The 16,527-nt window shown below is 36.0% G+C and overlaps 1 protein-coding gene across 6 annotated transcripts in view; it reads left to right on the top strand.

Annotated features, from left to right (window-relative positions):
- Window positions 1–16,527, top strand: part of trim9 (tripartite motif containing 9) — a 73,737-nt gene that overhangs the window by 12,548 nt on the left and 44,662 nt on the right. For all 6 annotated transcript variants that reach the window (XM_061969079.1, XM_061969081.1, XM_061969078.1 and 3 more), the window contains exons 2-3: window positions 15,631–15,726; window positions 15,845–15,967. In XM_061969079.1, the coding sequence (XP_061825063.1) occupies window positions 15,631–15,726; window positions 15,845–15,967 (219 nt within the window). The remainder of the gene's footprint in view (window positions 1–15,630; window positions 15,727–15,844; window positions 15,968–16,527) is intronic.

Raw genomic sequence — 16,527 nt, 5'->3', positions numbered from 1 at the left:
GTCTGGTCACCATAGCAACCATTAGTTTTCACCTGTCACGTCACGCACCTGTTTCACGTCTTGAGTCACGCACCTGTTTTCGTTAATCATGTCCATAGTATTTAAGTTAATTCATTTTCTGTTGTTCGGCCTGACGACCTCACAACACATTTATGCTCTGTTCATGCCTCTAACTCTTTTTTCATGCCGGTTCCATGCCAAGTAAGTTTTTGTTTGTCAAGCCACAGTTAATGTTTTTGTTTAATTGTTCATAGTTTATTCTCCGCCACTGTGCGCGCTTTTTGTTTGATCCTTTTTTTTTGTATTTATAGTTAATAAATAAATCATGTACCTTGGTTCCCGTCTCGCCCGTGCCAACTTTCCGCTGCATCTCGGAAAAGCAAACAACCAAGATCAAGTCTTGACAAAATGTAAGTTGTGTCTTGGATCAAAGATCCTATCTACTGCCCAAAACAGCAATTCAAATCTGCTGAAAGAGCTACAAAAGCAACATGCTTTGACGAAGCTGGTAAAGAGAGACACAGACTCCGAAGCCACTTCACCTCCACTTAAGGATTTTAACGGAGGGACTGCTAGCCAGGACAACATTGATAGAGCCATTGTAGTGTATGTGCTAGAAGACATGCAGGCTATTTCTACAGTGGAGTCACCCGCTTTCAGGCAGCTAATTAGCATGATACCGGCGTCAAACAGCAAATGGCACGGAAAACATTTTCACAAACTCTGCCTCTGCTCATCATTCAGCACTGAAGGTACACACACTCTGTCAATTCTCTTATATACTCTTTTAATTCTAGACTTCTAGAGTGTTTGATTATCACATCGCTCTAAATGTATAGACTATAAAGTTCACAAACATAAAGGGGGATCCTAGTGGTCCAGCACAATCTTTCCTTAGCTCTAAACTAAAACTGGGGAAATGTGTAGAGTGTTCTGGGCTTCAGACATGATTTTATTTCAGAATTCCTTGAGAGAAAAAAACGCTTGCTTAGGCTTTGTGTATGTAGTGTGTGCCTTTCTTTGGTTGTAGTATAGAAACTACACATTTTGTCCTGTATTCCAACATTTATTGTCTTAAAATGGGAATTTCTGATTGCATCTCATTAGAAAGTGCAGGTGTACCTAATGAAGTGACACTTTGTAAGGAGAAAAAAAAACAAACCTGTCGATTAGCTCGCTATCATTTTAAAAGATACATTTTTCATCTTTACCGTCGTCGGGCAACTTTGCAAACACTTTTTTTTGGGGGGTGAAGGAGATGGCGTCGCCGCTGGCCTCCATGGCAACCAGCATCCCTTTTGTTGTCGCACTCGGCAGCAGAGGTCTGGACTGCTTCCCTCTTTAGTATTCTCCTCCTCTCACGCTTCCTCGCGTCGTGTTCAGAACCTGCCAGCGTCTCTCTCGTCCGCATAGCTTCAAAAAAAAAAAGAGTAAAAAATAAAAGTGACGCTACTTTTTTTTTTTCTGTCGCGTTACGAGGCCCACAAATCCATCCATCCATCCATTTCTTCTCTGTTTGACTCATTTCACTTCAGTAAACCTTTTCTAACATTTTTCCCTACAAAATAATACAAGGGATTTATGCTAATATCGTATCAGTTCAATATCGGTATTGTATCGTAAGCGAAAAAGTTGTATCAGGACAAGATGATGACTATAAGAGACTCTGTGGTTCAATGAATAATGGCGTTAATTGGAGCATTTGCAGTAGTAACTGTACTATTATCACTACATCTTGTAAGACAGTCTTAAAAATGACACAAAGTACAATGTTTAACCCTTACAAATTAAATAAAAGACAGTTTTGTAAACCTTAAAAAAATGACATAGAATACAGTGTTTAAAATGGTCTTTTAACCCTTACAAAATACCAATAAACACAGTTTAACCCTTAAAAGATTATAGTGTTTTTTTTCCTTAAATAAATGACATAAACACATCTGTTAACCCTTAAAAATGTATAAATTACAATGTTTTAACCTTTGAAATAAATTTAAAATTCAAGTATTTTAAGCCTTAAACATGCTATAAAATAATATTCAACCCTAAGAAAAATGACATTGTAGTCTTTAACCCTTTATTAAATGCCATAAAATACAGTCATTTAACCATTTAATAAATGCCAAAAATGCCGTCTTTTAATTCTTAATAAATGCCAGAAAAAACAGTATTTTAAACCTCAAAAATTACATAAAAATAATTTGTCAACCGTTAAAAATGCCATAAAATACAATCATTTAATTCTTAAAAAATGCCATGCTGTTGATTACAATGTTTCAATCTTTGAAATTTTTTCTTAAATTAGTCTTTCAACCCTTAAATGGTCTTTTAGCCTTTTTTTAATTAAATTACAAAGTTTTAACCGTTGAAAAATGCCATTTAATCCTTAAAATGCCATAAATGTATAGTGTTTTATTCTTTAAATACATGACATAAACATGTCTGTTAACCCAGTATTTCAACCCTTAAAAATTCTATAAAATAGTATTTTAACCCTTAGAAATGCCATTAAATACAATAATTTAATTCTTAAAAATGCCAAACTAGTAATTACAATGTTTTAAGCTTTAAACATTTTTCTTAAATTAGTCTTTCAACCCTTAAAAATTGTATAAAATAATAATTTGATTATTTTAAAAATGCCATAAAATTCAATATTTTAACCCTTAAAAATGCCATAAAATACAATAATTTAATTCTTAAAAATGCCATACTAGTAATTACAATGTTTTAACCTTTAAACATTTTTCTTGAATTAATCTTTCAACCCTTAAAAATGTTTTAAAATAATCATTTAAATATTTAAAAAATGCCATAAAATTCAATATTTTAACCCTTAAAAAATGCCATACAATACAATAATACAATTCTTTAAAATGCCATACTACTAATAACAATGTTTTAACCTTTAAACATTTTTTCTTAAATTACAGTCTTTCAACCCTTAAAAATGTTATAAAATAATCATTTAACTATTTAAAAAATGCCATAAAATTCAATATTTTAACCCTTATAAAATGTCATAAAATACAGTCTTTTAAACTTTAAAAAATACATTAAAGTAGTCTTTCAACCCTAAAAAATGATGATTTAATTCTTTAAAAAATGCCATGAAATAGTCTTTTAACCATTAAAACTCATAAATTACAGTATTTCAACCTTTAAAAATGCTATAAAATACAATAATTTAATTCTTAAAATGCCATGCTGTTAATTACAATGTTTTAATCTTTAAACATTTTTCTTAAATTAGTCTTTCAACCCTTAAATTGTCTTTTAGCCTTTTTTTAAATTAAATTACAAGGTTTTATCCGTTGAAAAATGCCATTTAATCCTTAAAAATGCCATAAAATGATAGTGTTTTATTCTTTAAATAAATGACATATACATGTCTGTTAACACAGTATTTCAACCCTTAAGAATGCTATAAAATAGTATTTTAACCCTTAAAAATGCTTTAAAATAGTATTTTAACCCTTAGAAATGCCATAAAATACAATAATTGAATTCTTAAAAATGCCATACTAGTAATTACAATGTTATAACCTTTAAGCATTTTTCTTAAATTACAGTCTTTCAACCCTTAAAAATGTTATTAAAAAAATCATTTAATTATTTATAAAATGCCATAAAATTCAATATTTTAACCCTTAAAAATAGCTATAAAATACAATAATTTAATTCTTAAAAATGCCATACTACTAATTACAATGTTTTAACCTTTAAAAATGTTTCTTAAATTACAGTCTTTCAACCCTTAAAAATGTTATAAAATAATAATTTGATTATTTAAAAAATGCCATAAAATTCAATATTTTAACCCTTAAAAAATGCCATAAAATACAATAATACAATTCTTAAAAATGCCATACTACTAATAACAATGTTTTAACCTTTAAACATTTTTCTTAAATTACAGTCTTTCAACCCTTAAAAATGTTATAAAATAATCTTTTAATTATTTAAAAAATGCCATAAAATTCAATATTTTAACCCTTAAAAAATGTCATAAAATACAGTCTTTTAAACCTTAAAAAATACATTAAAGTAGTCTTTCAACCCTAAAAAATGATGATTTAATTCTTTAAAAAATGCCATGAAATAGTCTTTTAACCATTAAAACTCATAAATTACAGTATTTCAACCCTTAAAAATGCTATAAAATACAATAATTTAATTCTTAAAAATGCCATGCTATTAATTACAATGTTTTAATCTTTAAACATTTTTCTTAAATTAGTCTTTCAACCCTTAAATTGTCTTTTAGCCTTTTTTTAAATTAAATTACAAGGTTTTATCCGTTGAAAAATGCCATTTAATCCTTAAAAATGCCATAAAATGATAGTGTTTTATTCTTTAAATAAATGACATATACATGTCTGTTAACCCAGTATTTCAACCCTTAAAAATGCTATAAAATAGTATTTTAACCCTTAAAAATGCTTTAAAATAGTATTTTAACCCTTAGAAATGCCATAAAATACAATAATTGAATTCTTAAAAATGCCATACTAGTAATTACAATGTTTTAACCTTTAAGCATTTTTCTTAAATTACAGTCTTTCAACCCTTAAAAATGTTATAAAAAAAATCATTTAATTATTTATAAAATGCCATAAAATTCAATATTTTAACCCTTAAAAATTGCCACAAAATACAATAATTTAATTCTTAAAAATGCCATACTACTAATTACAATGTTTTAACGTTTAAACATTTTTCTTAAATTACAGTCTTTCAACCCTTAAAAATGTTATAAAATAATAATTTGATTATTTAAAAAATGCCATAAAATTCAATATTTTAACCCTTAAAAAATGCCATAAAATACAATAATTTAATTCTTAAAAATGCCATACTAGTAATTACAATGTTTTAACCTTTAACATTTTTTCTTGAATTACAGTCTTTCAACCCTTAAAAATGTTATAAAATAATAATTTAATTATTTAAAAAATGCCATAAAATAGTCTTTGAAACCTTAAAAAATACATTAGTCTTTCAACCCTAAAACATTATGATTTAATCCTTAAAAAATCCCATGAAATAGTCTTTTAACCCTTAAAACTCATAAATTACAGTATTTCAACCCTTAAAAATGCTATAAAATAGTATTTTAACCCTTAGAAATGCAGTAAAATAAACATAACCATTATGTATGCTTTTTTGCTTATTGTTAATTGTCTCCAAGTTTTTAGAAAAGTGCTTCCAAATAAAATGTATTATTGTTATTATTTTAATTAATATGAATAAATTGACTAAATATTTCCCTTTTAAATGTAAAACAGCAGCATTTTTTATCTGGCATATTAGTCGACGCTCTGGCTTGACAAATCGGACAGCGCTGAGAATAAATCACGTGCGTCCCATTTCCTTTGGCGCTGTCCCGTGTGGGCGTCAAATAAGGACTCCCATTTCCCTGCGCTCATTATTATTATTATTATTACCATCATCAAGATTGCACTGCTTTTTTGGTGTCAATAAGAGCGTTTTGTGCATTATAGATGATGCAAGTGATGAATAATGCAGTCATTCTGTTGCACACAATGTTTTACCACATAAAAGCTGTGATTTTATTATGGATAAATGTTTTTATTATAGTTCTGTGTGAGTTTAAGCGAACGTGGGGTGAAACTGGGCTACGACGCTATTAAACTGTGCAATATTAATATTCCACTCGCTGAGCTTCGTTATTCCTACTCTTGTCCGTGTGCTTCCCAGCTTCCTCATTAGGGGTTTGATACTTAAAAGTTTGCTGTTAACACACAAAGTATAAACAATAATATAACAGAATGGCCCCCCCGGGGCGTAGATAGTGAATTATTAACGCGCCGCACGTGTTTTCTTCTTGGCTTCATTACTCGGATGATTTGTGCTTCCAAAAAAGGAAGCAGCCCAAAGGCCTCTTTTATCTATGCTAACATACTTTTAACGTAACATTAAGGAGTGTGATAGGACACAAACATTAGCAACACTAGCGTAGCTATGTGAGCTATGTGCTAAATTAAACTTTTAACATTGTACTAGGTTAGCAACACTAGCATAGAAATGTCAGCTACATGCTAACATTACATTTTAACATCATTCTATAGGTTAGTAACATTAGCATAGCTATTTGAGCTACACACTAACTTAGCTTTAACATCATGCTAGGTTAGCAACACTAGCATAGAAATGTGAGCTACATGCAAACATTATATTTTACATCATTCTAGGTTAGCAACACTAGCATAGCTATGTGAGCTATATCCTAACATTACATTTTAACGTCATTCTAAGTTAGCAACACTAGCACAGCTATTTGAGCTACATGCTAACATTACATTTTGACATCGTTCAAGGTTAGCAACACTGGCATAGAAATGTGAGCTACATGCTAACATTACATTTTACATTAGTCTAGGTTAGCAACACTAGCATAGCTATGGGAGCTAATTCCTAACATTACATTTTAACGTCATTCTAAGTTAGCAACACTAGCACAGCTATTTGAGCTACATGCTGACATTACATTTTGACATCGTTCAAGGTTAGCAACACTGGCATAGAAATGTGAGCTACATGCTAACATTACATTTTACATTAGTCTAGGTTAGCAACACTAGCATAGAAATGTGAGCTACATGCTAACATTACATTTTACATTAGTCTAGGTTAGCAACACTAGCATAGCTATGGGAGCTACATCCTAACATTACATTTTAACGTCATTCTAAGTTAGCAACACGAGCATAGAAATGTGAGCTACATGCTAACATTACATTTTACATTAGTCTAGGTTAGCAACACTAGCATAGCTATTCATAGTAATAAACTTTGGCCCTCGCGGCTTGCCATGAATAACCGAGCTAACCAATCAACATTTCTCAACCAGCTATTGCAAGGAATTTAGGGATTTCACCATCTACGGTCCGTAATATCATCAAAAGGTTCAGAGAATCTGGAGAAATCACTGCACGTAACATTGAATGCCCGTGACTTTTGATCCCTCAGGCGGTACTGCATCAAAAAGCGACATCGGTGTGTAAAGGATATCACCACATGGGCTCAGGAACACTTCAGAAAACCACTGTCAGTAACTAAAGTTGGTCGCTACGTCTGTAAGTGCAAGTTAAAACTCTACTATGCAAAGCCAAAGCCATTTATCAACAACACCCAGAAACGCCGCCGGCTTCACTGGGCCCGAGCTCATCTAAGATGGACTGATGCAAAGTGGAAAAGTGTTCTATGGTCTGACGAGTTTGCAGAGAAGACACTGTCATGTCATTGCTACCCATCCGTGAGGGTATCGACTTAAATCTTTTGGCGGTAAGGCACAATCTGATTTGTGACTGGATCGAGATGCAAGGGGATAATGGCGGGATGAATGAGGAAGAAATGGAAACGGATAGGACGAGAGGAGAGAGGGAAAAGATTATGATGGAGAAGAATGAGATTATATTGAAATTCAAATCAAACATGAATGAGATTAGTTTTATGACACTAGTTGTGGAGCTAGAAAATCAACACCAGGGGCAGCGTTACAACAAGTAGAAACTGTCAAACGATCCAGGCAAGGACATCAAACTCATCAAATACGACTAAATTGCCAAGAAAAATACAATAAAATAAGAGTTTTAGATGGATAATAGAAGATTTATGTAAAACAGTTCAAATTGAAAATATTAGCACAACCGTTCCAATTGTTGGCATACCACAGTGGATTTACTTCCATATCAGTAGGTGGCAGCCGGTAGCTAATTGCTTTGTAGATGTCGGGAACATGGTTTGTCAGGATCACAATATGCTTAATAATGCTTAAACCAAAAATAAACAAAAGGTGAGTGCCCCTAAGAAAAGCCATTGAATCTTAGGGAAGGCTATGCAGAACGAAACTAAAACTGAACTGGCTACAAAGTAAACAAAAACAGAATGCTGGACGACAGCAAAGACTTACTGTGGAGCAAAAACGGCGTCCACAAAGTACATCCACACATGACACGACAATCAACAATGTCCCCGCAAGGAAGGATAGCAACCACTTAAATAGTCTTGATTGCTAAAACAAAGCAGGTGCGGGGAATAGAGTTTAAGGAAGACGTGAAACTGCTAAAGGAAAACACCAACAGAACAGGAAAAGCCACCGAAATAGGAGCGCAAGACAAGAACTAAAACACTACACACAGAAAAACAGCAAAAAACTCAAAATAAGTCACGGTGCGATGTGACAGGTGGTGACAGTACACCTACTTTGAGACAAGAGCTATAATGATGCATGCTTGGTTGTGGTTTGAATTCATATCTAACAATTGCAACAACAACTTTTTACTTTCAATATCAGCAGCTGAGTTTCATTTCTTAATGTTCTCTGCTGGTGGTGTGCCTCCGCATTTTTTCAATGAAAAAAATGTGCCTGGGCTCAGAAAAGGTTGAAAAACACTGACCTAGAAGGCCTTACTGACAACAACTCGCCATCTGATTGGCTATCGCAACTGTCTATCACACTGTATGTGTGCCCGTTCACTCACAGTGCATTGTTGATTCAGTCAGATTTCATACAGGCAACATAAGCCAGCTGAATTCTGATCGGATACAAACTAAAACTAAAAACAACAGCACTGGAACGAGCACAAAAGAAGAGAATATGAATACTTTAACATTATTCTTGGTTAGCAACACTCTGTTAAAAGGTTAAAAAATGAAACTCCACCAGGTTGTCGTGCCTTATTTTGAGTTTGTTGTTGTTTGCTCTGTGTAGTGTTTTAGTTCCTGTCTTGCGCTGTTATTTTGGTGACCCTTCCTGTTTTGTTGGCGTTCTCCTGTAGCAAGCTTCACGCCTTCCTTTGAGTGCTATTGCCCGCACCTGCTTTGTTTTCGCAATCAAGACTATTGAAGTTGTGCGTACGCTATCCTTCTTTGTGGGGACTTTGTCGATTGTCATGTCATGTACGGGATGTGCTTTGTGGACGCCGTCTTTGCTCCACACGCTGTAAGTTTTTGCTGTCGTCCAGCATTCTGTTTTTGTTGACTTTGTAGCCGGTTCAGTTTTACTTTTGTTTTACATAGCCATCCCTATGCTTTAGTGCCTTTTCCTAGCGGGACTTGCCTTTTGTTAATTTTTGGTTTAAGCGTTCCATACCTTTTTTACCTGCACGCAGTCTCCCGCTGTGCTCTGCATGTTGGGATCACGACAAACCATCCTCGACGCGTTCCGACTTCTACAAAGCAATGAACTACCTGCTGCCACCTACTGATATGGAGTATTACAAGATTACCCTGCCAAGCTCTACACAGCACGGGCACTAGACAACGGCACGTTATTATGATTATTGATTTGCAAAAAACATTTTTTGGACCAATTAGGTGAAGTTGCATAATTTCCCACGGCACACCAGACGATATCTCACGGCACACTGTGTGCCACGGCACGGCGGTTGAAAATCACTGGTATAGTCTACAGCTCCCATGTCTGTAACTGCCTGACAAATAGTTGACTTTTAATTAAGATGTGTAGCGAAGCCTGCTTTTTCTTTTTCTTTTTTACAAAGTGGTGGGTTATAACCAGAGGTGGGTAGTAACGCCCTACATTTACTCCGTTACATCTACTTGAGTAACTTTTGGGATACATTGTACTTCTGTCAGGTTCAAGCACTGATGACATCTATTAATCAGACAAGAAGCAAGGAATCAATCAGAGACAGAGTTGAATTTAGCTCATGTGGAGAATACATGGATCTGAACACTTAGTCACAGTCTCGCCCTACGCTCTAAGGATCAGCTCCTGCATCCCTCTATTTATTCAGGAGTTCCACAGTCAACAATACCAAGGCCGCCTCTAAAAGGAGTGGTCACATATATTATGCAAAGCAGGTCCAGGACGCACGATATGTGACGGAATGTGCTGGGGGCCTTGTGATTTCGCCTTGTCCCCGTTTCGTCTGCGTGTTGTCATCTTATCTTCGTTGAGGTCCTTGAAGTCTCTACTTTGTCTGCGTGCTGTCATCTTATCTTCGTTGAGGTCCTTGAAGTCCTTGGCTGTTAGCGGGCTAAAACAAAGATAACATCTACGACTGAGGCCACCCCTCAGACAAGAAGTCTTTGTCCTTGCACAGATTAGAAAAGTCCAACTTGAGCACAATAGCTAAATAACTAAAGCAACGGACTTTAAGCATACTAAAGTTAGTGTGATAATATATATAATATAATTATTCTAACAACTTCCAAGAGTAGTTTTAATGCAACATACTTTTACTTTTACTTGAGTATATTTATAGTGAAGAAACGCTACTTTTACTCCGCTCCATTTATTTACATTCAGCTCGCTACTCGCTACTGATTTTTATCGATCTGTTAATGCACGCTTTGTTTGTTTTGGTCTGTCAGACAGACCTTCAAAGTAGGATCTATCGCATGCCTGCGTTTCACCAATCAAATGCAGTCACTGGTGACGTTTGGACTACGTTTCACCAATCAAACAGAGCCAGGCGGTCACATGATTAACTGCACATAAAGTTTCAGCGGCAAACAACTGACAGCAACAACAACGAATGCAAACACCCCTGGCCTCACATAAAAAAACAGCTATGAGTTATGTAATGCGTTGTCATATGTGTCTCCCCAAACAAGTGGACATTTCAGCTTACATGAATTCAACGTCAAATTTGAGGAAGCACATGGCGATAAGTAACGTTAGTAGATATTTTGGCTGTCACCGTAGGCTGATGTTGGCTTCCCTGCTATGAATCACTGTCACATGTACATCATGTGGGGACATTTATTAACGCACTGCAGCCTCATAGACAGACAGACAGAAACACACACACTATGGCGTCACATTAGTGCCAAAAATCCGAGCGCATAAAAACTGTTATCGCCCGCTGATTCTCCACTTCGTGCGCGCGAGCGACACCCTTTTGCGCGCGCGGTGCCTTTCTGCGCGCGCGCGACGCCTTTCTGCGCGCTCTCTGTGTACTCCTGGCATCTCTCCTCGCGCTGTCATGTTTCTGTTTGGCACTTTGGGGGCGGGTATGCTTAGACGGCCCCTCCTTTCTGATTGGCTGTGAGCATTTTTCATTTGATCAATCATTCTCCAGTGTAGCAACGTTGTTGCCATCTTACCTCGGACATCTAGCCTCAATCATTACATTGATGTCAATGGTACATGTACTAATTAAATTACCATAACTTGCTCGGTTTTCGACCAATTTACAAACGGTTTGCCTTCTTACAAATCTTATTACATGTAGATATGACATAGGATGCTGTACCTGTTGAAATTACCTCTTTCGCTTTAAAAAAAGAAAGACTTAATTGTGCAACATAGTTGTGTAGGGTCAGTGTTAGTCAGTTCTCTGATTATTTTAAACTGTTTCAGAATACATTATTAAAAGCTATTTTTAAACTTTTTAAAAACAAAATTCAAAGATTATTTCATTAATTTTATGGCTGAATCAAAAGAAATTCCATAAATTAGAAAACAAATGTTCAAGAAGAAGTGAAAATATAAAATAATGTTATGGTTGGATGTTATTGCTGGTGGACCAGTTCTGGCTGAAAGATGTGATTATGGTGTTTGTTGTCTTATTATTTATTTGGGTCACATTTTGTATTACCCTGTATTGTGTTTCTGTGGTATGAAATAACCTTCATCAGCGCGCGACATTTTTGTAACCACTTCTTCCTCCGTAAATCTTGATACATATTGACGATGACCCGCCCTGCTATACTTCTGATTGGCTCTGAGCATTTTTCAGCATTTTTCGCCTGACCAATCAGAAAGAAGGGGCCGTCTAAGCATACCCGCCCCCAAAGTGCCAAAAAGAAACATGACAGCGCGAGAAGAGATGCCAGGAGTACACAGAGACCGCGCAGAAAGGCACCGCGCGCGCGCAAAAAGGCACCACGTGCGCGCAAAAGGGTGTCGCGCGCGCGCGCGCGCACGAAGTGGAGAATCAGCGCGTGATAACAGTTTTTATGCGCTCGGATTTTTGGCACTAATGTGGGGCGGTATAGCTCGGTTGGTAGAGCGGCCGTGCCAGCAACTTGGGGGTTGCAGGTTCGATCCCCGCTTCTGCCATCCTAGTCACTGCCATTGTGTCCTTGGGCAAGACACTTTACCCACCTGCTCCCAGTGCCACCCACACTGGTTTAAATGTAACTTAGATATTGGGTTTCACAATGTAAAGCGCTTTGAGTCACTTGAGAAAAAGCGCTATATAAATGTAATTCACTTCACTTCACTAATGTGACGCCATAACACACACACACACACACACACACACTCACGCATGCATACAAACACCAATCAGAAGTGCACAGTGTGTTCCCAGGTGCAGCCCACACCTATCAGAGTTTATGGTTTGCGTAAAGGCTAACTTGTTATTTTCCTTTGTAATCTCTGCCTACTGAGGTGCTGCTAAGTTATTGTGGCTCGATTTGCCTTAATTTTTATTTTATTTTAATTAGAGATGTCCAATATCGGCCTGCTGATATTATCGGCTGATAAATGCGTTAAAATGTAATATCGGAAATTATCGGTATCGTTTTTTTAATTATCGGTATCGTTTTTTTTGTTGTTTTTTTAATTAAATCAACATAAAAAACACAAGATACACTTACAATTAGTGCACTAACCCAAAAAACCTCCCTCCCCCATTTACACTCATTCACACAAAAGGGTTGTTTCTTTCTGTTATTAATATTCTGGTTCCTACATTATATATCAATAAATATCAATACAGTCTGCAAGGGATACAGTCCGTAAGCACACATGATTGTGCGTGCTGCTGGTCCACTAATAGTACTAACCTTTAACAGTTAATTTTACTCATTTTCATTAATTACTAGTTTCTATGTAACTGTTTTTATATTGTTTTACTTTCTTTTTTATTAAAGAAAATGTTTTTAATCTATTTATCTTATTGTATTTTTTTTTTTTTTTTTAAAGTACCTTATCTTCACCATAGCTGATTATCCAAATCAGGCATAAAAATGTGTTAATTCCACGACTGTATATATCGGTTGATATTGGTATCGGTTGATATCGGTATCGGTAATTAAAGAGTTGGACAATATCGGAATATCGGATATCGGCAAAAAGCCATTATCAGACATCCCTAATTTTAATGTATTATTATTTAATATATTATTGTTTTAGTTGCTTAAGAGATATTCCTGGCTCTGAATTTGTTCATTGCTATTTTTATGTTTTTGTGCATTTTTTGTTGCCGTCATCATTAAACGAACAGGTTACTCATCAGTTACTCAGTACTTGAGTAGTTTTTTTTACAACATACTTTTTACTTTTACTCAAGTAAATATTTTTACTTGAGTAATAAAACTCTAAAGTAACTACTCTTACTTGAGTACAATTTCTGGCTACTCTACCCACCTCTGGTTATAACATCATTAAAGTCACTTATTGTGTAAAGTTTCAAAGTAAAACAATTACTCACAGGATGTTAGTGAAAGCCCTTAAAAATGTGAACCCTGAGCTAACAATAGTTTACATTTAAGTCTCTGCTCAGCTGTTGCCCTCGACGTTGCCGTCTGTGGAATGCTTGCGGCAGCTGTCATGTTTTTCCCAAACGTCGTAGGTCAAAGGTGAACCCCTCACTGACAATAGGCAATAAAATTTGAGTGGCGAATGTCAACGCTGCTAGCAGGGCTGACACAAGCTTTCGCCATTTTGGGGTTTTTTCACCGTACCTGCTCGTCGCTCAGCTCTTTGTTTGGATACACACAAGAGACAAGACGATACAATATGGTGCTTGTTGTGTTCCGTGATGCATGAGCGGTTCCCACGAGGTCACGTGATCCCGTTTCACATACATGAACCCCCGAGTAGTAGAATTCCTGTCCAACATTCCTCTCTTTCGACAGCACAATAAAAAAGCCTAATTGTTCCATAAAAATCAGTCAAAAAGTTATTTTGTATATCTGACAATCACATTTGAAAACAGCATCTTTGTCTTTTTAGCGTTATTTTAAGCATTGGTGTCAAAATTGCTAAATTCAAACTAAATAAAAAATAAGAAACTTAAAATGTCTTATAATTAAAATTGAATGTAACATTACATTTAATTAAATTGTTTAATTATTAATTTCATTATTTCATGATTTAATGAATTGTTTTTACGATTTAATAAATTATTGGTTATATTTCATGGTTTAAATATTTCATGAGCTAATTAATTATTTTCATGATTTATTCAAATATAATTTTTTTAATGATCAATTATTCGATGACACATTTCAAAACAGGTCTTTGTCTTTTTAGCGTTATAAGCATTGGTGTCAAAATTGCTAAATTGAAGCTAAATAAAAAAATAAGAAACTTAAAATGTCTTTTAAAATTGAATGTAACATTTCATTTAATTAAATAATTGTTTAATTATTGATTTAATTATTTCATGATTTAATGAATTTTTTTTACGATTTGATTACTTATTGGTTTTATTATTTCATGATTTAAATATTTCATGAGCTAATTAATTATTTATTTTCATGATTTATTCAAATATAATTTTTTTAATGATCAATTATTCGATGACACATTTAACTAATTATTTAAAAAATGTGTTCTGGGCTAACGGGACTCTCAGTCCTTTCCATCGAGGACGTGGAAGACATATACCTATTTGGAACCATGATCGCGGGGCACCTGCTGATTGGGCTGGGCATTGCTCTTGTGTATCGTAAAATTTGTAAGACGATGGCAGCCACTCAAGGAGCCCAAAGGCTGTTCGTCGCAATGGACGGATTGGGCCGGGCTGTAGGAACACAGTCTGTGGCGATTTCTGAACTGAATTGCAAGATGGATCACATCATGGAAAAGCTTGCTATAAAGGAAGGTTTGGATATGAGAGCCAGCATGGACGAATAGAACAGACAAGTCGTTGTTAATGCCTGTTTGAGAAAAAACAAAAATCCTTATTTATGATTTGACTCCCCCGAATGGCCTTGAGACAAGAACAGGCTGTTCTGTAATCATCCCTTGAGGAATTTCAAAGATGGACGCTTTTTGACCTCCCTCCCTCCTCCCCTCCTCAACGACACCTGGGAATCGAACTTTGCTTGCATTGCATGCAGAACGACACTGGGCTTATGAACATTTACACTTCACCCAAAGACAATGGGCATATATACAAACACACTCCCCATCCCCATCAAACGCCTTCACCACCATTGCTTAATTCCTCTTCGGGGTTATGGACGGCTAGTAGCGCTTTATAGCAGTAGGCCAGCCTCCATGGCCCCAAATCCCTCCCCCCTCTGTTGCGAGTTGTTGTGATTATATATAACATGTTTATGTGTGTTATGCTAAATGAGGTTTTTTCCCTTAGACTCAGTCTGGACCCCCTCCCGAGGGTCCAGACTTAGACTGATATGTTTTACTCTTCCCCCCTTTCCCAATATCACCTTTTTCCCACCTTTTTAAGGAGCGCCATAAGTGGCTGACCCGTCAGCAGTCCCGTCTTGTCTCCCTGTAACGTATGTCTGCTCTTAGTGGGACTGTGCCCAAAATGTAATTTCAGTTCTTATGTGTCTTGTACATGTTAAAGAATGGACAATAATAAAGAATCTTGAATCTTGATTGTTTGCTTTAGGTTTAGCTGCAATGCTAATGCTAACACGGTGTGTTTCCCCTAGGGCCAGCTGTCTCAGGCTCTCAACGGACTCTCCGACCGAGCCACCGAGGCCAAAGAGTTCCTGGTTCAGCTGAGAAACACGGTGCAGCACATTCAGGTTCGACCCAAAGTATAACCGGCGCTGTGTTTTACCGCTGACATTGAACGCCTCTGCAGTTCCACATAAAGTGTCACAGAACAATGCATCATGGGTATTGTGTACGTGGATCTTGTAGGAGAACGGCGTGGAGTTCGAGGCGTGTCTGGTGGCGCAGTGCGACGCCCTCATCGACGCTCTCAACCGGCGTAAGGCGCAGCTGCTGGCGCGCGTCAACAACGAGCACGAACACAAACTGAAGGTGAGGAACAACAACATTTATATCAACACACTGATTTGTGGTCACACAAGTGAGTACAGTAAGTAAACAAATATTGTTGAATATTTATTGTGATTATCTTCTCACAGTCACGTCATGAAACATTTTTTTACTGAAATCTTCTTCATGATGACATCACTGATGAAACTACTGCATGTTACACACCTTCTTACCTTCCTAACTTCCTTCCTTCCTTCCTTCTTTCATTGCTTTCTTCCTTATTTCCTTTTTTCCCAGCCTTGCTTCCTTGCTTCCTTCTTTTCTTCCTTCATTGTTTTCTTCTATCCTTGAGTCCGCCTTTCTTTCCTTCCTTCCGTGCGTCCATCCTTGCATCCTAACTTCCTTCCTTGGTTCCTATTTTCTTTCTTACTTTCCTTCCTTTCTTGCTTTGTTCCTTCTTTCCATTCCTCCTTGCTTCCTTGCTTTCTTCCAGCTTTTCTTTTTCCATCCTTCCTTCCATTCTTCTTTCCTTCCTTCCTTCCTTCCTTCCTTCCTTCTTTTCTTCCTTGCATCGTTAATTCCTACCTCTTCCTTGCTTCCTC

Source organism: Nerophis lumbriciformis, linkage group LG08, assembly GCF_033978685.3.
Source record: "Nerophis lumbriciformis linkage group LG08, RoL_Nlum_v2.1, whole genome shotgun sequence".
NCBI lineage: Eukaryota > Metazoa > Chordata > Actinopteri > Syngnathiformes > Syngnathidae > Nerophis > Nerophis lumbriciformis.
This window is presented reverse-complemented; position numbering and strand designations above follow the sequence as displayed.